This window comes from Dermacentor andersoni, chromosome 5 (genome assembly GCF_023375885.2).
Source record: "Dermacentor andersoni chromosome 5, qqDerAnde1_hic_scaffold, whole genome shotgun sequence".
Taxonomy (NCBI): Eukaryota; Metazoa; Arthropoda; class Arachnida; order Ixodida; family Ixodidae; genus Dermacentor; species Dermacentor andersoni.
Window position 1 is genome coordinate 25,537,105 of NC_092818.1, and position 20,790 is coordinate 25,557,894.

At 43.6% G+C, this 20,790-nt stretch overlaps 2 protein-coding genes across 2 annotated transcripts; one reads left to right on the forward strand and one right to left on the reverse strand.

The window, feature by feature from the left end:
* The first annotated feature begins 112 nt into the window (after positions 1–112).
* LOC126529973 (ELMO domain-containing protein 1) lies at positions 113–10,666 on the forward strand. Its single transcript, XM_050177439.3, has one exon. The coding sequence runs from the start codon at positions 537–539 to the stop codon at positions 1,482–1,484; it is 948 nt and encodes a 315-aa protein (XP_050033396.1). The 5' UTR covers positions 113–536; the 3' UTR covers positions 1,485–10,666.
* A 6,389-nt stretch (positions 10,667–17,055) lies between these two features.
* Positions 17,056–18,701, reverse strand: Alg10 (alpha-1,2-glucosyltransferase Alg10). The gene has a single exon (XM_050177447.1). It carries the CDS (start codon positions 18,630–18,632, stop codon positions 17,253–17,255), a length of 1,380 nt encoding a protein of 459 aa, XP_050033404.1. The 5' UTR covers positions 18,633–18,701; the 3' UTR covers positions 17,056–17,252.
* Positions 18,702–20,790: the final 2,089 nt, after the last annotated feature.

The following is a 20,790-nucleotide window of genomic DNA, read 5'->3' on the forward strand; positions in this document are numbered from 1 at the left end:
TTATACTAGATATGACTTGTGCGTAGATCATCAATAAAGCTGTAATTTATACTTTTGCTTTATTTTTTTTGTAATGAGACAAAACATTCTTTTATAATACAATAATTTTAGTATACTTGTGTAATTTAAGTAAAAAGCTAAAACAATAGAGTTGCAACTCTAAGTGTTCACAGCCTCACCTGTTTTTTAGTCTGGCAACGTCAAAATTAAAACAACGGACAAAATTCGTTTTCTTGTGTTGTCGGTCGGCGTTGGATGATGGCAAACGATATTACGGCCGTTATTGCACGCAACTTATGCTCTGCGAATACTGCGTCGAGTTGCTTAGCGATCTGATTCTTTGTCGTGCCTACCAGTTCAAAGAGCTAACGAGCGTGCGCCTGTTTTTCGCCTCGAGTCCACGCCGAGCACCAGGTATGCTGAACAGGTGAAAAGTCGAGCGTAACGCTGGGTCGGTTGCGCTGGGCTCCTCGTAGGTTAGATCCGTCGGTCATCGTGTGCTGCGCGTGCCAAGTGCTCGCCGTGTTGGAGCGGCGATGTGGGCCCTACTGAGTCGCATCGCGGCCTTCTTGTACATGCAAATACGGCCAACAGTCAAGTGGATTCTCCGTAGTTTGACTCGCCTGTGCGAGCTGCAGCGCATTTGCTATGGCACCGAGCGGGGATGCAAGCGCACCCGCGAGCTCGAGTGGAGCTTGCAGATGTCGCGCACCCCGGCCGTTCGAACCATATACGATCGGCTCATGCAACTCGCCGACGAAGGCCGCTTCACCAAGGAGCTGTGCGCGAACGCCGTCGAGTACGCCGTCATAGGCGTCGCCTACGTGAAGAAGATCAACACGCAGGTGCACCGCGAATTCGTGCGCTCTTTCCGGACCAGCATGCTCCAGATGTGCGGCTACAGGCAGCTCGTCTACGAGGTGGAGCTGCTGCGCAAGACGCAGTTCGTGGCGCAGGACCCCGAGCACCTGAGCAAGCTGCTGCGACTGTGGAAGCTGCTGCGGCCAGACGAGCACCTGCGCGGGCCCGTATCCAAGCAGTGGACCGAGGTGGGCTTCCAGGGCGAGGACCCGCGCACCGACTTCCGCGGGATGGGCATGCTCGGGCTGGAGAACTTGGTCTTCTTCGCCACCGAGTACACCGAGGTGGCGCGCCACGTCCTGTCCCACTCGTTGCACCCGCAGTTCGGCTACTCGTTCGCCATCGTGGGCATCAACCTAACGAGCCTGCTGTACCACCTGCTAGTCAAGGGCAAGCTCAAGTCTCACGTGTACAACGCGGTCGCCGAGAGGCCGCACGTCAACGACTTCCACAGGGTGTACTGCTACGTGTTCTTCGAGTTCGACAAATTCTGGCTGGCCGAGAAGCCGACGGACATCATGGAGTTCAACCGCATCCGGGACAAGTTCGAGGACCGCCTGGTCCAGATGCTCGAGAAGGACGACTGCGTGTTCAAGCTGGCGCTGGCCGTGAAGAAGGTTTGAGCCGCAGTGAACTCGAGGTGTTGCCGTGAGAGTTGTGCAGAGTGTGGGTTGGAGCGGGCGTTGCGCGTTTGTTTTCAAACTGCATGCGTTGGCCGTTGGCTGCGTTGGCCGGTGATCGGGAAAAAGCAATACTTACACACCGGTGCCGCGTCTTTTGTCGTGGTCGTCAAAGAAGCACAAGGAGTTGGGTAATTGGAGGCTAGCCTGATGCGCTGAGGGCAGTTAACGCCCCTACACGCCAGCGTCCTGGAGTGTTTTGCATAAACCAGCCCACTTTTCAAATGCTAACATTGCTGTGCGGCGCAGATGGTTGAATTATTGCCCGATGACATGCACAGTCCAGGTGGTGACCGGTGCGAGGTTAAAAAAAAAAAAAAACGGTGCAAGTTTCATATTCACCATGTAGATAAATGAGGCTGCTCTTGTGCCATAGTTTGGATTTGCCTGTGATCACAATCATTTCTTCATAATCACAAATTCATTTCCTCATGCCTAGCATACTTCATTCGGGAAGGTGCTCTGCCATGGTGCACATATTTTTAATGTGTGTGGATAAACATTTTACATGGCACCTGTGATTTTTATGTGCATGTTTCTACAATATTGAACAACCACAACAAGTGTTGTGACTGTCTATATTGTGTTGTCTTTTTCAAAATGTTCTCGATGCAACTGGGAAGTTTTAAAATGGTTTCAGGCCATTTGCTGTGTCCCAGGTTGCCAGTGGGATAGTGCATTTTATTTATAGACATTGACTGTGTGTGCATGCAAAATTTTTGGTGGTGTGATTTTCTTTCCTCCGTGCTTGCATTATTTTCTGTGTGCAAATGTTTGAAGTTCTGACTGGCAGTATTGCTCTGTGAAGGCAATAGTAAAATCAAAGATTTTCGTTGTCAACAAGGTATACAAGACAGTTTATATAAGGGTGCGTTAAAGCAGTCAGACCATTTAGGTTCCGATATTGCGACTAACCTTCCAATGCTGAGAGCATTCTGTGCGGAGCTTGACCTTTTTCAGCCACAGCATTAGGCTTTCATCAGATTGTACAACAGCTCAATGCTTCTCCATTCCTTTGTTTTATTTATTACCTGTACTTTCTAGAAAACTCTTCCACTTGACCTCATGAAAGTGAGTTGCAGTGTTCCCCCAATTACTTAAGTAGCCAGTGTGCTTGTCTTTGCACGACGGTTCCAGAGTGAAAATTTTGTAACCATGGAGGTGCATTGGAGTGAAGTTGCATTCCTCAAGCACTTTCTCTTTGTGAGGATCTCGAAGAAGAGGTGTTGAACTCTGTAGCTCTTGCAGCTAACAGTTGTGGTTAGTGTCTCAGAACTGTATACTTTTAAAGAACTACGATACATATTTTTGAAGTTTTCTTGCCTGTTAAACACTTGGCAAGTTAAAGCTTGAGAAATATTTTCAAACTATTTTAATTTGATACTGCAGTTTGTCTTGAAACGCTGGACCTGGCATCATCGTCATTGCCGTGATTGTATGGCACAGGGAAAAATTAGGCAATGTTGCATAGCGATAAGGCTATAGGTGTGAGGTCATTGCACATAAAGGAATAGACAAGAATTCTGCATGCGTTCTGGCTGCTCCTGTGTCTGGCAACTGCAGCAATCAGAGGAACGAAGTGGGGCAAGTGTATCAAGATGTCACAATGTATCCATACCCAAAGTATGAAAACCAGAACTAGCTGATAGGAGCAGCCATTATAGTAGATTATTTAGGGTACTCTGACACTTTGCTGTGTATGTTTACAGTTCTTTAACCTTTATTTAACAGCAAAGAAATGAGAGGTCCAAAATGTTGTGTCAATAAACCTTTAAAACAGCATTTCACCTCATAAAGGTGTGATATGCGAGTAATATTACTGACCTGTCAAGTTCTTGTTGCACACAGTAGGTTCAGTGGAATACAAATGAACATTCAACAGAAGTTGCACTTTGTAAGATGCCTGCCGTGGAGTAGGTGTGCAGTCCATCATTTGTGCATGCCCATGTGATGACACACCTTTATTTGCAAGTACTAGACAGATGTAAGTACAACAGGATCTTGGCTTAGTGAAGTAGGACCTTGACTTAGACAACTTGTTTCAGAGTTGGTGAGACTGCAGCACGACTGGTAGGAAGACAGAACACCACATATAACAGCTCAGAGCAGTCGTTGTGCTCTTCTGTCTCAGATCTAGTTGTGCGGCCTTCTTACTAAGAAAGGCTTGTTGAACTTGAGCAAGTGAAAAATATCTTTACGATGCCGGGGTGTTGGCACATGACATTTTGTGGTGTACTTTACGATTTAACCGAAAAGAAGTGCGTGGCTACATGAAAGTGGTGTACAATCTGATGGATGGCTTGTTCCCTTTTGCTGCAATGGGTTCAGCTTTAGAAATTGGAATTGTGAGCATTGTCATTGCAAGGTTATTTACCAGCAGTGGGCTTGTTAGGCTATGTGCTGCGAGAGGTGAATTATGGTTGTGCTGCCAAGCACGAGGTTGTGGGTTCGATTCCCAGCTGTGGTGGCTGCATTTCAATGGAGTCGGAATGCAAAAAACGCTTGTACATTTATAATTCTTTTCTTTCGAGCCATGTCAGTGAGAGCCTTGATTTTCATCTTTGTCTGCATTATGGGTGCTGCATTGATCCATAGTTGCTTCTGATCTTTGGATATCGCTGCACTGTAGTGGTTTCATATTCCTACCTAAGGGCAGACTCAATCCTTCTAGGTTGATAACCCTTACTTTGAGCAGTTTTTGCTCGCAGAGTGCCGACTTGCCTGAAAAGGCCGTCAACTAGCGCCCTGCTTATTAGAGGCGCAACACATACCTGGCTTTGAAACTTAGCACCACCACCCCTAGCAACAGCTAAGCAATGATCCTTTGATCTCTTTTTACACAGACGATACCAGGAGCTCTCGCGTCCACACTCATTCTAGCTCACGTTTTCCCAACCAGCAGATTACAAGGTGACACACTGCAACGGCATGAGCATTTCTCGTGATTACTGCCAGGTTTTGTGGTGTCACTATGGTTCAACTGGCTGAAGGGTATAGGAAGTTTTGCATGGGCCTTGGCAGCAATGAACCAGTGACCTTTTGGTCCTGTGCCCTATCAGCCTACTAATCTGCAAAAAAAAAAAGCATGTTCTAAAGTTGGCACGATGTCTAAGATACTTTTCTATGTTTTCAAATAAAAGAAATGGGTATAATGCCTCAAGCACAGATAATTTTTCGAATAATTTACAACGATTTTGATTTGTAATTTATTATTAGCTGCAGAGAAAAACTGTTGAAAATGTGTGCTTTTGATTGCAACGCTGCCGTGGCTCGTCGCTCTCTTTCTTACCCGCTCTGAGGAATGCTGGAAACTTGCTACTGTCTCAGTGTTTGTAAACAGCTAAATTGTGTGGTCTCACGTGGAAGTAATTTTTTTTCTCACTGCCTTGTCCATATAGCGGTGCAGACAGTGGCAAGAAAGGGGAGAAAGCACGTTACAAAGGAGGTTTGAGTAAGAGAAGAGGCAAGTGAAGGCACTGTTCAAGGTTGTGCTCGTCGCATTCCCAGAGTATTAGTTGGCTGCTAGGTGGGCAAGTCGGCACTCATGTTCATCTTGCTCCATGATTTTTCTTGTGTATAAAATTTATGTAACATCCGGTGGAGGTTATGAAAGCAGTATTCATACTTCGTTGTAGCTTCAGATGTGTCAGTGCAAATTATTAGTTTGATGTGTTTCAGTGTTTGCTTTCATGCGTTCGGTTGCGCAATTATGAGAGGAGTGCATTGTATGAGGTTTGTAGTTTCTGCTATAAACATGTGCAAGAGTTCAAGGTAGCTGTATTGAATCTCAAATACACAGCACCCTAAATGTGTCGAGGCTAAGAATATTAGGTGCGATACAAAAGAAAGGAATTTGCTGTGGAAAGGACATTTCACCACGACGCAGCGTTAGTCTTCAGAATAAACTGTCTCTCTTCGTTTGTCTCCTGCATGTTGACAATCTCACTTGTGTGCATTAGGAAAGGTGCTGGGTGTTGCATAAATAATGGAGCTAGCTATAAACGGCTCATTTGGCTGTACCATTGGCTTGTTTAGGCTGAAATTTCATTGAGAGGTAGCATTTTGTGGTGTATTTTGTCTAATACCTTGTTTGTGTGAATTACATGTCTCTTTCAGACAGAGTAAAGTACACTTATGCCGGGATAATGTAATGGTTCCTCTCGCTTGGTTATTTTTTCATCATCTGCCAGTCATGACTGCACAATACTGTTGACAAGAAAGGCCATATGTGCTCAGACCACTCTCGCATTGCAACACGAAAAGAAATTGAATATAATCATTGGAATTAATCATATAACCACAGAATGCTGCTTAATAGGAGCGCCAGATACACGTGACTGTTTCAACCAAAGCGCTAGCTCATTTGTGCTTGAATTTTCCACGGAAGTGGTTTATTGTGGGTTGTACAATACAGTGCCATGTTTCAAAGCATTACGTGCCTAGTTTGCCTAAGAACAGTGGTATTGCCACAGGCAATGCTATTAGTCGTATGCTCGCCTAGTCACTTATGCTTTTGCCCTAAAAATTACTGATAATGTCACCGTTTCTTTACTAGAAGTTTAAAACTTTTGCCTGGCATTGCCTCGGGCAGCATGAGCTCGAGCATCATGAAAAGAAGCAGGCATGTAATGTATTAAGCTGCGTCAGCTGCGCAATGCCACCTTTGTGTGAAATGTGAGTGTAAACAAGCGGGCGGCTTCCGGAAGAACTGTGTATATTTGGCGATCCTATTTATGACACATTTTGTATGTCATCTGCAATGATGTGGGGCAAACTTAAGAGGAAGCTTTCGCTCAGGCCCCACACCGATGCCACTTATTCTAACACATGTAAAACGCAGAAACGCTTCTGTGCTGATTTGAATGAAGTTTGTTGTACTTGAGACAAGAAGTTCAATTCTAGTGACTGTTGGAAACAGACTTTTGATTTAGGACCTGAATTCTTTAAAAGGAAATTTCCAAAAACTGGTATGTTTGAAAAAAATAGAAGTAGTTTACAAATCTGTAGCTCTGCACGAAAAGCAGATATCAGAGTCCTGTAAAATGCATCTGTTATAGCATCCAAAGTGGACAAATTTGATATATTAATTAATGTCTCGCGTGAATTTGCTACATTGTTTACAAGGGTTTTCTAACAGTTCTCCCATATTAGCACTATATTTGAGAGCCATGTATAATACATCAATTTTGTTCACTTTACATGTACTATTAGATGCAATTGATAAAATTGTGATATCATTCTTTGCCGAGTTACATAGTTCTAAACTTCATAGTTTTGTTTCCTGAAAATTTGAGATTTTCAACAATTTTTATTAAAAATTAACAGCTTAAACCGAAAATTCGCTACCAACAGTCACTAGAATTTAACCTTTTCTTTGAAGTGCAACAAAGCTCATCAAATTTAGTGCAGTGGTTGCCGAGAAATATGATTTCTCCTTTCCCATGTATCTAGATGAGAGCCTGCTAAAGCGTCCTCTTAAGGCTTCAGCAAATGAAATGCACTCTTTAAAACATTTTACATCCTTTGCAGGTGTAGGAAGCACAGATCTTTGTCCACAAACAATAATTGTCTGTCTTGCTTGAGTTCCCTTGAAAATGCTGTGCTTGCTGCTTTCCTGTCAAGAATGCTATGTTATGCTAATAACACACATGCCATTAGTGACCTGGAAGCACTGGGTGTGTAGCGTTAAAGAAATGCATGCAATATAGATTATGATTATAGTTTAGGGACAAAATAACCCTCAAATGATGCAAACTTAGAGTGTAGCGGTGCCGTCTATCACTGTTAGGGGAACAGAGAGTGCCACTGTTGTGTTGTTAAAAGCTGTCCATTTCTTGTCTGGCACCACTGCAGATGACGGATGCTTATGAGTTATTCTCAACAAGGCAAGAAAGTACGGCATCCAAGTGTGGTTTAATCAAAATACCTTGTGGAACCCTCCATTTCGGCGGAATTTGAGGGTGACAGAGTCAGCAGTTTGGCTGCAGAAGCCAGTTATAGACAAGCTGTAGAGCACGGCATGAATATTCAACAGTATTGCCATCACATACCATGTGGACAAAAATACTTTTGACAAACTCAACTGCCCTCAATTATTGCTGCAAGAAATTTAAAGGCCAGCTGCAACAAGATTTCATTTTGGCTCTAAGTGTATGTCGTACCTCAATATAACGAAGTCGGTAAAATCAAATTTTCTTCAATATATCGAAATTTCATATTGAAATTCTACCTTTTATGCGAATAAGTACAGTCACCGATAGGTTTTCCACACACGGAAAGGGGCCGCAGTATCTTCCTAATTTGCGGCAATCTAAAAAAGGAAACTTGAATGAGAAAACAATTCATTTTGATGAATCCAGGGTGGGCGACAAATGATACTGTTTCATGCCTTGTCGATACCTTGACAACGGCAGTACGAATTAAGCGAAGCCAGCCGCACTTTCGCGTGTACTCCGCCCCCACGGCTGATAGCATTGTTGGCACTGGGACGATGCTATCATGAAGAGCGCCAGCAGCGGCGAGCGAATGCTTCGTCTGCCTCTCGCTCCAATAAGTCATCGAAACTCGACATTCCATAACAACCAATACTAAACGAGACAGCTTGCACGACGCCACGCTGTCTCGGCACGCCCACTCTTTGCACATGTGGCTGATTACCTCTAAAGCAGGGTGCGCGGCAGTGATGCACTCAGCCCGCCTTACAGTGTGCGCAAGCATGGCCCAGGTGCGTGCCAACTGACGCTTCCCCCCCTTCCCCACGTCCCTTCGCGCGTTTGATAACGTTACCGCGAGCTGGCTCCCCTCCTCCTCTTTCGTTTTGCTTGCGCAGGAAGGCAGCACTCGTGAGGCCACCATTTTTCTTGTCTCACCCTCGCACACTTTCAATTGCACTTGGACTTTATACGGAGCATGATGCGGCTCTATTTAAACGGTTGCTCATGTTGAGAGGCGCTTTTGCAAGCAGCCACTTGTAATTCAATCAAATCAAATTTATTTCAAATCTATACATGATGTAGGCGGCACAGACAAAAAGCCAAAGTCAATTTGGCTTGAAATTTGTGCACAAGATAAAGGAAAACAAGAATTAGCAACAGCAATCGGACATTCTTAGGTAGCATTAGACAAAGGCAAGAGAAGAACCTAAACGTACGCAATGAGAAAAGAGAAAAAAGAAAGTGTTATTCAAACAAGGACAGTCATCATTGTTGCACAGAAAAAAAAAAGGAATTCTAAACACCAATCGGACATTGTTAGGTAGCATTTCAACTATGACAAGAGAGGAATCTAAATATACGCAGTGAAGAATTGTAATCAAAGCAATGTAATACAACTTGCATTAATCATTGTTGCAGAAACATAAGGAACGAAGGCAGTAATCAAAAACCAAGTGAATTTAACAAGGACGGTAATGAGTCAGAGAGAAGTTGTGTACCATAATTGGTGCGTGTCTGGGGTATGAACGAGGTCACATTATGACAAGCATTGTATTTTTTTATGCTTTTTGATAAGTTGGATAGGTGTTCAGTAAAGTGATTTCCTCGCTTTTTTTCCCGTAAGGTACCGTTGCAAGAGCAGTTCATTGAATAGTAAGCTTACAGGACAAACTTGAAGTTTCTTAAAAAGAGGTTCAGTGTGTTCGTAGTAGGCTGAGTTGCTGATTGCTTGCACAGCCTTTTTTTTTTGTAGTAGAGAAAGCTTTGTAATGTTTGACACTGCAGTATTGCCCCAGACAAGGTGACAATATTTTAGGTGTGAAAGAAAGAGAGAGTTGTAGCTTGACGAAAGTGGGCAGAGAAAAGCGTACCTTTGCAAGGGCACCCACGACGCATGCAAGTTTACCGCTGAGCATATCGAAATGTTTATTCCAGGTTAAATGTTCGTCAAAAATGATGCCAAGGCATTTAACCGAGGAGGTTATATCAACATGCGAGTTCCCTAAAATTATACGGTCAGTAATATTAGCCCTGGAATTTTTAGGCTGAAATAGAATGAATTTTGTTTTGTTCGCGTTGATGGTTACAGTCATTTACAATCATTACAATAATTTGACCTTTCGCAGAAGTTTCCATTTATTGTCTCTGCATTCCTCTGTGGCGGCAGCGAAATTTCGTTATATTGAAATTGTGTACAAACACAGCTTGTTATATTGAGGTTCTAAATATATGGTGGTCTATGGACAAGAGGCTATGAAAAGTTGAATGCTTCGTTATATCGAAAATTTGGTTATGTCGAAGTTAGTTATATCGAGGTTTAACTTACTATCAAGACATCTTAGCAAAGTTAAATTGCTGGCAATGGATTAATTTTCCTATTAACTGCCTTTAAATAGCACTCAAGCAGATGCATCAGGTACATGGTGGTTAAAAAATTGTGGAATATGGCCTCTGAGATTTTTAGTACACCGTAGTTGCTACATGATCTCTGAGGTCATGTCCAGGCAGCACACTGGTTCTCGATGTTCAAGGTCTTGTATCAGTTCAGGTGAACAGTAATGGCAATGTTTTTTTGTGAATATGACAAACATTTTGCAACATTTAGTGAAGTGATGAATGGGGCTAGATGGTGCACGTTCATGATTGTGTTTCCAGTGCGATTCTTTCTGTGGTAAAACTCAGCCCAAGACAACAATGTTTTTGGGCGTGATTTCAAACATAAAGCATATTTCAAACAAACCTTACGGGAGGCTGCGCTTTATCTACACTGGAAACAAAACTGCTTACGCTGTTCAAAATTTGGTTGGAGTTGGCCTTTAACAGATGTTACTTTTTAAAGAAGTGTTCCAAAAGTTGCTGTGCAGAGATTGTTGTTCAAAGTGGCAACCAGCAAAAAAAAAAAAACAAAAAAAAAACATAAGTGTCAATGTAGTTGTCCACTGTTTTTGCCTGTATTGTTGTTTGTTTACAAAGTTGCAGTTTGTCTACACCTGTCATTGCACATAATTGAAAAGTGCAGTTTGTGCCCAAGCCTTGGATGCAGCCCATTAAAGGAGCAGACACGGTGAAGTCGCACTGAGATATGGCCCAGTAACTGCCACATTTGTGATATTAAAACATTCCAGTCGACTCTGAATGTTACACTTCCTTGGCTTTTGAATGTTGCATCAATAAAGTATTCTTTTATTTCAAGGCTGTGGTGCTTTTTCTATGATAAACAGACTTCCATGCATCACTTCCATGCACTTGTTTCTAAACGCTTTCAAATGCAAGAAATTATCATGCAGGGACCTTAAATTAATCTCGCGTCACTGATACAAACCTTCTAGTTTTTCGACCCAACAGATATATATGCGATTTGACAAGAGGGAGTTCTAATGCGTCCGGTAGTCCAGTATACACAACGGTATTTACATAATACTGAATTACAGGATGCTGGTAGTGATGTCTTGTGATGCTTCACCTAACCGCAGTGCGTTATCGAGATGTTCTCATGTGCTATAAATTTTCTTATGTGAAAGAAAAAAGGAAGGAACAACTTAAAAAGGCAACGTGTCCGTGATTACACCACCGCCAAAGATTACACCAGCAAAGTAGGATATAGTAGTGGGTTACTGCAATATTAGCTCCGTGTTTGTCCAGCTGAGCTCTGCACCACCAGGTGGCACCACCAATGGCAGTCACTCACTTGGCACCTGCACATACCGGACTTGCTAAAACCCTTTATTCTTATAGGGCACTAGAGACGGCTGTTCAGCTGTACCAGTAAATTCTGCTTCTGCAGTAGCAAGGTCACTCCGATTGTAGGAGAAGGCTTAGTACATCAGAAATGGAAAAACAAAATATGGGTGGCAGCAATACCTAAGTTTCCTGCTCTCCATGACAACATGGATATTGGCAGTCTACTTTGGTCTCCTTATTTCTTTTTTTTTTTGTAAACGAAGAACTCCGTTGCATTCTATAAGAACTGAATACTCAACCTAGGGAGATTTGAGAAGTTTTCGGGTGCCCCAATATCACCCAAATATGAGAAAGTACTCTGAAACCCATGATAGCAGTGACATACAGGTGTGGAATGTTTGCTTTATTTTTTTTTCCAGTAGTAAGCCATTTTGCATGAATATTAGATTTCAAAACAATAATTACCGGCCTAAATTGATTTAGTGCTGCTGTTTAGCATCCTTTTAACTGACCAAAAGCATGAAGATTTGCTAGCAATATATGCAGCTTGAGGTAAGCACCAGAGGATTAATAGCAATATAATGTGCACCCGTGAGCAAAAGTAATGGACCACAGGGTCACTGAAAAAAGAGAATTTGTTCGTAATTAACACATGGAAACGGAGACAAGTGCAAGACAAGTGCAATAGAAAATTTGCAATGCAATGTTTGGACTGCACTGTTTATTTGCAAGTTGCATTCACAGACAGAGAGGAGAAAATGAGTTTTATCGTGCAATCCTTGGTCTGTATACTTTTGCTCACGGGTGTACATGTAAAATTGTAGGTGCATCATCTTTAACCGGGAGTGCAGGGTGTTCTGGATGTTTTCGTCTTCTGTGTGCCAAAGGCTCTTCTAAAGTGTATCGAATTCGATTTCTGCCTAAGTAACACGTTAGCAGACATTAAACGAAAATGTATCTACTGGTGGTATGTTGCATTACATTTTGCAAAGCTTCTGTTAATTGAATGCACAAACTAATAATTATGCTAATGAATGATTTGTTCTTTTTGTCACTATCACTGTTAACAAACACACATTTTACTGTATATCAGACTATTCCAAATCGGAGTTCATAGGAAGCTCTTGAATTTTTGCATAATTAGAAAACCGCATGAGCTTCTTGTGCCAGTCTGCCTAGGAAAACAGTAAGTTGCGAGCTCCACATATAGATGCAAGTATCTACAGGGTCCTTCAATACTTTTCATCTGGTCTTGAAGCTTCCGCGTAACGCTATGGGAGAGCTTCATATAGCGCCCACAGCGGACACGGCATTGGTGCAAGTTGGGTGGAGCAGACGCCACAGGCGTTCTGTGTGCACTCTCGCTATTGCGCAATGGTCGACTGCCTGTATCGGCATGTGAATATCGTAAAACTTAAACGCGAACAATTTCGAAACAACTACGCGTTTCATTTCCACGTTAAACTGCATTCGCAATAGCGGCTTAATTCATAATTCAAATTGTACATTTGGACTTCTAAATCTTCAGAAACGGACTACACAGCAGGTTTCTGTCGCACTTTTATGTAATTGCACACAAAAATCTTGCGTTGAAACCTAACCAACTGATTAACTAACGAAACAAATCAGTAAGTATTAAAATAACAATGCTAACCAACTGATTACTAATTATTACGATACTAATTACTTATAACCAAATAATTACTAAGCTAGCAATGCTAATCAACTGAATAAATAAATAACTACTAAAGTAATTATCAAACTAATAACTAATCTAACAAAGCTATTCCACCGATTAAGTTATCTAAATGAAATAAGATCACTCACTAATAACCTAACTACAATAACTAAGCAAATATACTTAACTAGCTAATCAACTAATAACTAACACACAGAACTAGCTAACCAAATAAAACTTACTTATCCAACTAACTAGTCAAAGTGCAAATAGAGACTGCCGAATGAAACAGTTTGTGCAAGGAATACTAGGGGGGAGCGGGGGCAACGTCAACCATAAAACGGCGCTGTGTACAATTCAAACACAAACATATCGCACATTAAATTATTTTGCCAAAAGTTCCAGTTGCATGTTCACTCTGCAAACATACTGAAATAAATGTGGGAGAGGCATCTTTCCTCGTGAACAATTTGCCTCTACAGCCTCTACATCATCTGGTGCGGCAGATTGTTCACCTCCTACTTACTTTTGCACCTCTGGTGCCACCTTCTGTCCCTACATAAGCTTTCAAGGAAGTTTTGCGACTAGATGAAAAGTATTGAAGGGCTCCAGTAACGCGTACAGATATAAGACAAATAGATCTCCATCAGGCTGCCTGTTTCATACAAACAAAACCTCTTAAGTGAATTCAGTCTACCTGCCAACCTGAATATCCAAAAATTCTTAAAGATCTCCTTTACACGACACCAGGAGACAGCTTAGCATGCATTTTTCATGTGAATGGCATCGGTGGCATTGTCAAACCAGTTTTCGTTCCGGCTATCTAGCTACCCCACAAAAAATGTGGGCCAGTCTCGAGGATAGTGGAGTCCAAAACGTAGGCCATTCATATGGGTGTGTGCCACTGTACAGTGAACCTTGTTGACACAAACTTTGGTATGGGTCCCTGGATATGTGCTGCTCTTCAATGAACCTCTTTGGCAGCAGTTTGAATAAGTGCTTTTCATTAACAATGATTTACCCTTGGATGTGGCCCACTGGTGGCAGCAAACTTGAAACAGTGGAGACTGACAAGCAGTACATTGCATTGTTTTAATGCAAAGCATTTCCTTGGCTCATCCCAGATATTTTGCAGTAGGTGGGGAGGTTCCCGTCTCATTGCTTCAGGCAGCTTCAATTTAAAAAAAAATTGCCTGACATTGGGATCAAACACAGGCCAACCAGCACAACAGCCTGATGCCTTAACCATTACACAACACTCGCCACACATATAGTACCTCAAGTGCCAACACTTACTAGCTCTTTGGTATGTCTTGAACTAGGACACAGCATGAAAGGCAACAACCACACGTAGCATTGTGTGTCTCTTCTGCATTCTCGTCTTTCGTGCCATTCCCTAGTTCAATATGTTCAACCAACTAACCAACACGTTCACTTTATTAGACTTTGAATGACATGAATGTGACATTGCATAACACAAGGCATGCAAGAGCATGGGCACATGTGCCAACTTCCTTTAGGCCACAAATGCAGGAATAGAACATGTGAATAACGGCGGACCTTCCCACAGCCTTCCAGGTGTGTCGTATCACATGGCAAGAAGTTGCTTAAAAAAATGAGTGCCTCCCCATCTTCTCTCGTGGCAGGCAGTGCTCCAAGACATTGTGTTAAATTGCACTGCTTGCAGCATCGGCCCACATTCTCCAGTCCTTTCCTCGTAGTTCTTAGTGCTACTCAGATGCTGTGAGACACTGCCTTCAGGATCCGTGCAGGTAACAGTACATGTAGTAGCATTTATTTGCCAGAGTGTTACTAGATGTTGACCCATCTTGTAACACTTTGCAGAACCACGAACAACACTGGAGAGCCAGCTACCTGCAAAATACCTTGCATAACATAGATCCCCACTGTGAGTGGAACCTGCATAATCTTTTACATCACAGTGACTTTGCTGTTGCCGGTTCCGTCTGCTGTTGGAACTTGTCTGGATAAGCTTGCACAAAGGAAGTTTCCTTCTGGCGTTCTTTCTCCATCAGGAGGTTTCCTAAGGTATGACGGAGATTGACAAGGTGTTGTTTGGAGTGCTAAATATCCATTTGCATTCCTTGTAAAATTGACAGGATACCCACAGCTATCACTGCAATCCTGCAAAGCCTCCGCAATTCATCCACAGATTTAATGCTTCCTACTTGTGTGCAGTGTATGTCGCATCTCGTTTTTTTTTTCATATTGGCATGAGATAGGCTGGCATCTGCGGCCACCGGCCACTGGGACGAGAACGAGGAAGTGTACAGTGGGATATGTGCCCTCCGAGTTACAAATATAATTAAAGAAGGAGAAGAAAGGGGGTTAACCGAGGGGCCCGATTTTTATTAATAATATCATGAAAAGCCAACAAACAAAGACACATAGGAAAACATAAGAGAAATTACTTGTACTTATTAATTGAATTAAAGAAATACTAAATTAATGGCAATGAAAGTGGACGAAAAAAACAACTTGCCTCAGGTGGGGAATGATCCCACGTCTTTGCATTATGTGTGCAATGCTCTACCAATTGAGCTATCACGGCGCGGTTTCCCCATCCACTATCTTGGGTATTTATGTGTTACTACTTAACCTAACCTTGGGAGTGTTAGCCAGCGCCACCACTCACAGACCTTGGCAGCGGATGTGGAACATCCTTTCTGCCGCAGGCGTCACGAGTACGTGATCTTTCTGGGTGAAGGCAACTCTTCAATAAACTCGCATATGCTACCTGATGGCATTAATGTTACCGGATTCGAGAACACAGTTTTGCCAGGCCTCGCTTGTTAACTTCGTGACATTTTTCCGGTGGTGGTGCGGACAATACGTTCAACAAAGGTTTACTTACACGTTTGCAAGTTAATGAATGACAAGTTGTTCTGTAAAACGACGAAACATTTGTAGAGCCCAAATACATGAACTTTACAGAAAATTTTCGACATTACAGTTATGAATCTAACAAACTTCTGTGTGGATAGTGAGCACATTATACAGGCTTTTCACATCTGCAAATTATCTCAGGAAATTTAGAGAGTGAGCGGGAATTATGGTGCAGCTTTAATACTGTGACACAACCTGATGGGTACATAGGCAACCAGCCGAGTTACCCAGGCATGGCACTTTAAAGGGTTAAACTTCTTTCACAAAATTAAACTCAATCGTACTTGTGCTGCCCCATGGATTGCGTGATGCCATCTATTAAAAGCAAGTGAAGTCACCGAGACGAAAACAGCTCAACCCTGGCATTGCTAGAGAATAAGTATCATCAATGAGCTGAGCTCGCCCTGGGGTGTTTTTGCTAGAAACATGTAGATGAACTCAACTTGTTGACAGCATGAAAGAGGTTAAGCATGCTCTTATTTAAGGTGTGCATTGCCTAAGAGGAAAAGTAATTGATCACTTTCTTGAGCAGGGCAGTTTTCATAGGTGCATGTATTTTTTTCCCTCTCATTCACAGACAGCCTCCACAATCTGCCAACTTGAGGCTGAATATGAGAAGCAAAATAGCACATAACAAAAAGAACTATGCAGATCCCACATACGGTTGGAATTGAAGTTATGCAAAGCATTTTGCAGGTAGCTGGCTATGACATCGACTCTACGGTGGCATGCCTCAACCGGCTCTTTGACTCTCTCAATGACTATGAGCAGGCACTCATTGTGGAGCTCAGACATACTGGGTATCAGAAAGAATGTGGGCTTGCCTAGCTGCTCGATGATTGTGAACATGTTCCCCTTCCTGGGCGCCAAGCAGTACCCCAGTAGTACACCATCCTCGAGCTGCTCAAGTGAGCTTCTGAGCAACACAATGTCTGAGCCGACGCATTTCTTGACGAAGCTGCCGTCTTCCGAGAGCTTCTTTGTGAGCATCAGGAGCTTGTTGGCGTGCACGGGTGGGTCACTTGCTTTTGGATCACTGTTCGAAAAGAGGCGACTACCATCCGGTGTTCCGTAGCCAACACTGCCCGATTTTCAAACACGTGCCATCTGGCTTGGCGCATGAGAATCGGAGGTGTGAATCAGTTGATGGAGCTCAAATGACGAAGATGCCACGACCACGCTGGCACCACGAACGTGAGCATATACCCATCAGCTCAAGTCTGTAGGCACCGCCAGCCACACCGGCGTAGAAGGCTAGATAGATAGGTAGATTGACACACACGCAGTGACTGAAGTTCACAAGAAATGCTCCACATTAATAAGGGCTCAGTTCAATTTTATTCATGGCCTGTGCATGTACTGTGACCAGACACTGCACTAGACACTCATGAACATTCTTAAGCCCCATAGTGGTTCACAATTACTCGGGATTACCTGCAGACAAGTGCTCACAGGTGGTGAGATCATTGTTTTTTTGGCATAAGTAAGAACACTAAGTACAAAGCTGGAGAATCACCACATGAACCTCTGAACGGCCGGGTTACCTGTCCACGCGAACGTACGGTTTAGAAACAGCCACATCACGACACCATTTAGCAAAATATTGGCAAAAAGTTCCAGAAGCACTTGCCAATACTTGACATCTTTTAACTGCAGCCGAAAGAACAGATACGGAACAACAAAGTAACGAAACTCCAGCAATTTCTGGGGCACTGTAGCGGCGACGACGCACAAAAAGAACAGAAGTTGCCATAGCGGTTTTTTATGTTGCAGCCGGTGTAACATGGCGTAGCCTGCGTAGATGTAACACGGCACAAGACAGCATCGGACAAGCTCGCTCCTGCCTAACAGCCGCCTCCAAATGTAAAAGGGAAAGTGCCTGTTGTCAGCAAGGAGATAAGGGTGAACGTAGGTAAAATTTTGCAGAGAGAGAACGCAAGCTAAAGTAACAGCGGCGTACAAGAATGGCCTCCGGAGAACACTTTGGCAGAAGTCTCTCAATATGCTGGGCAGCACCAAATGCGGAGCAGCGTGGAACAGCGTGAAAAGTGCGAAGTAACCGAGCTGCGGAAAATGCGCGCACGCCTGATGCGAAGACTTGTCGCCCAGAACGATGCTGCCGTTGAGAAGCACGAACGCCACAAAGGACAGCCCGACGACAACGTAACCCAAGCACTCGTTCAACACGCGCATCACAAAGTCAGAGAACAGCCGCGCTTGTTTCATTGGCTCAGCGGCGATTTTAGCGGCAGCGCACGAAAAACCTTCCAATTTGTTGTCGCTCGCAGAAATTGTAGTTTCGGCGATTTCCATGGTTTTGCAGGCGGCGACCATGAATACCCAAACTACGGAGGTTTGTCGGTAGAGCACAGCTACGGCTCCGAAGCACGCAGCGAGGTAGTGACGGTCGAATAGGGAGTACAGGTACATGAGCTGCAGGAAGAACACAGATCCCGGGTCGGTGTAGTAGAGAAATGTGAAGAAATGTAGCACCGGCAGCAGAGACATCGCGGAGCTCGACACGACGAGCTTCGTGCGGGCTTTGCTTCCGGCGGCACCCGCGAGCTTGATCGAGATCAACGACGAAACGTAGAAGTTTCCAAGTGTCAAAACGATGTTGCAGCAACGCAACACAAACAGCGTGCAAACTTCAGAGTTCATAACCAGCCCGAAGGGGAGCAGGAACAGCACCGATGTCAGGTAGAGTCCCGGAGGTGTAGTGATCATCGGATCCCAGTGAGACAGGTTGAAAGCGCAATAATTCTGCGCTTGCGGAACGTGAAATATTTCGTCCATATAAGGCGTTGGTTGAACATGATGCACTGTGAGAGAGACTAGCACTGACATTGACAGCACCGCACTTAAAATTGCAGCGAAAACAACGAGATGCATGACTTTGTGAATGCTTTCCACCACTTTTTCCGCAACGGCAAGAAGTTTGTAAACAACGCCACGGCAACACGGCACCACACGTACCGGAAGTACAGTCATGGTACAGTGCTCTACCGGAAGCCGTAAGGCCAGTGTTCGTTGCGCCCAAGTAATCGCGCCCCAGGTTCAGCCGTAGAATAAAAAACTAACTGGTTTAGCTCTCTATCTATCTTTTTTTTTTGTTGTTGTGTAAAATAAGATTTTAAAACAAAACCTAAGACTGGCAACTACCGCTGAAGGGTTCAAAGTTTTTACTACATACTATTTGCTTTGCTATGGACCAGTTTCGGTTTATTTTCCCACGTGTAAGGTAGTCGGCTTGATTCAGCTGAAGTTCTTAGCAATTTCTGGCCTGCACCATATCATGCGATGCAACAAAACCATAGATTCGCGCACAGCCCTGAACAATCGAGGGTGTTCTGCAGAGAACTTCGGCTGATTTGAACAAAGTTTCTGGTAGCGCCAATGCACGGATTCTGAACCGCGGCGGAGGTGAAGCAGGCTTCGAGCACTTCGCCAACTTGCAAAAATAAGTTTTATGTCTTGGTTCCAAATACAACCCATATAAGATATTGTCACGTGGTAGTGACCGTAAAGAACACAGTAGCAATACTGTGAATGACGAAACCAATTTTTATTGGGCGAACCTGTGGCCACAAAAACAGATCAGCGGGTCAAGCGCGTCGGCTTTTATACATCAGTCGTCGAATGTTCCAGAGTAATCACTGGGACCCGCGTGTCTTCCACAAACTTCTACACTATTCGCGTCGTGCAAACATTACACAAGATTCGGTGAGAGACAGCGGATAAAACCATCGATAACATTCCAGAAATGTCCGATACATGCAGGCGCGTCCTGCGCTGTGCGATAACATTTGTTAGGCGGTGAGACGCGGTCTCCCGACAAAGATAAACAAGTACACGTGTCAATATTAAGTTGATAAGAACAGATAATACACTTTGACCTGCGGCGGCCACGTCTACGTTTGCACCGCCCTCTCTGCTGTTCCAAACGCTTGCATATCTCCTTAATTTCCTTCCGCTCTCCTGTGGTGGCGGTCCCGTCGATTGATTGAGAGTGTTGAGGCATCTGTGCAGGAAAAACATTGGTTCACAGTGGAGGAAAAAAAAACTAGGAAGCTTACCAGTAAGTATGCGGCCTGTACGGTGAGCAACACAACAACAAAGAACCTCAAGAGGAAAGTCAGAGAGGCTTAAATAATCTCATGGCGGCAATGGAAAAGAAACATGCCATGAGTAACTACTTAAGAGGAAAAAACGAAATCAGGAAAGAAATAATTTATGACAACTCAAAGGGAAGCTCATATTTACTTTTCGAAGCGAGATCAGGATGCCTTAGAACAGATATAAGAAGGAAGAACAAGCATGTGCTTGCTGCGGTACACTCTAAAAAAAGCTTACACCTTTTGGGTTGTATTTGTCCCGAAACAATAATCGTAATCTTTTTTGCCCGCATTTCCTTTTTTTAACGCTGCGAGTCCGGTACTTCCTTGTCACAAACAGCTTGCGCGTTACCGGCTTGACACAGCATTCTCGACAGGAAATTAGCGAGCGCCGAGTTTTCATGAGAGGAAACGCAAGCACGGCAGTGACGATTATGGTTTGGGGACAAAATGCAACCTAAATGGTGTAAACTTTTTTTTTAGAGTGTAAAGCTATCGAAACGGTGGAGCATGTTTTATTAGAATGTGATGACATCTGCCCAGCGGTCGATTTAGGTATCACTGGTCTCCTTGAAGCCCTTGGTTTCAGCGAGAGCCGGGGAAAAGTAAACATGTCCGCAGTAGAGATTAGTAAGAGGCGATTGGAAGGTTGTTGGAAGAAAAGTGGGGAAACGACAAAAAATGGAGACGTACGAAAGCAAAGTTTACAATAGGGGTCAGAAAATTTGGTTGTGGGAGTTCATCGTTTTTTTTTGTCTTTCTTCTTAAGCCTAGGTAGGACATTAGGCAGTATAACAGCCAGAGCTTGGTGGCGCAACCCACTTTCCATAGGGGACGCTCATAAGATCCATCCACCTATTCATCCATGAAATTAGAAAGGATAACCCGTGGCCTAAAGAGATCATGCGAAGGGAAGGATGCCTGCCTCCTTAGCA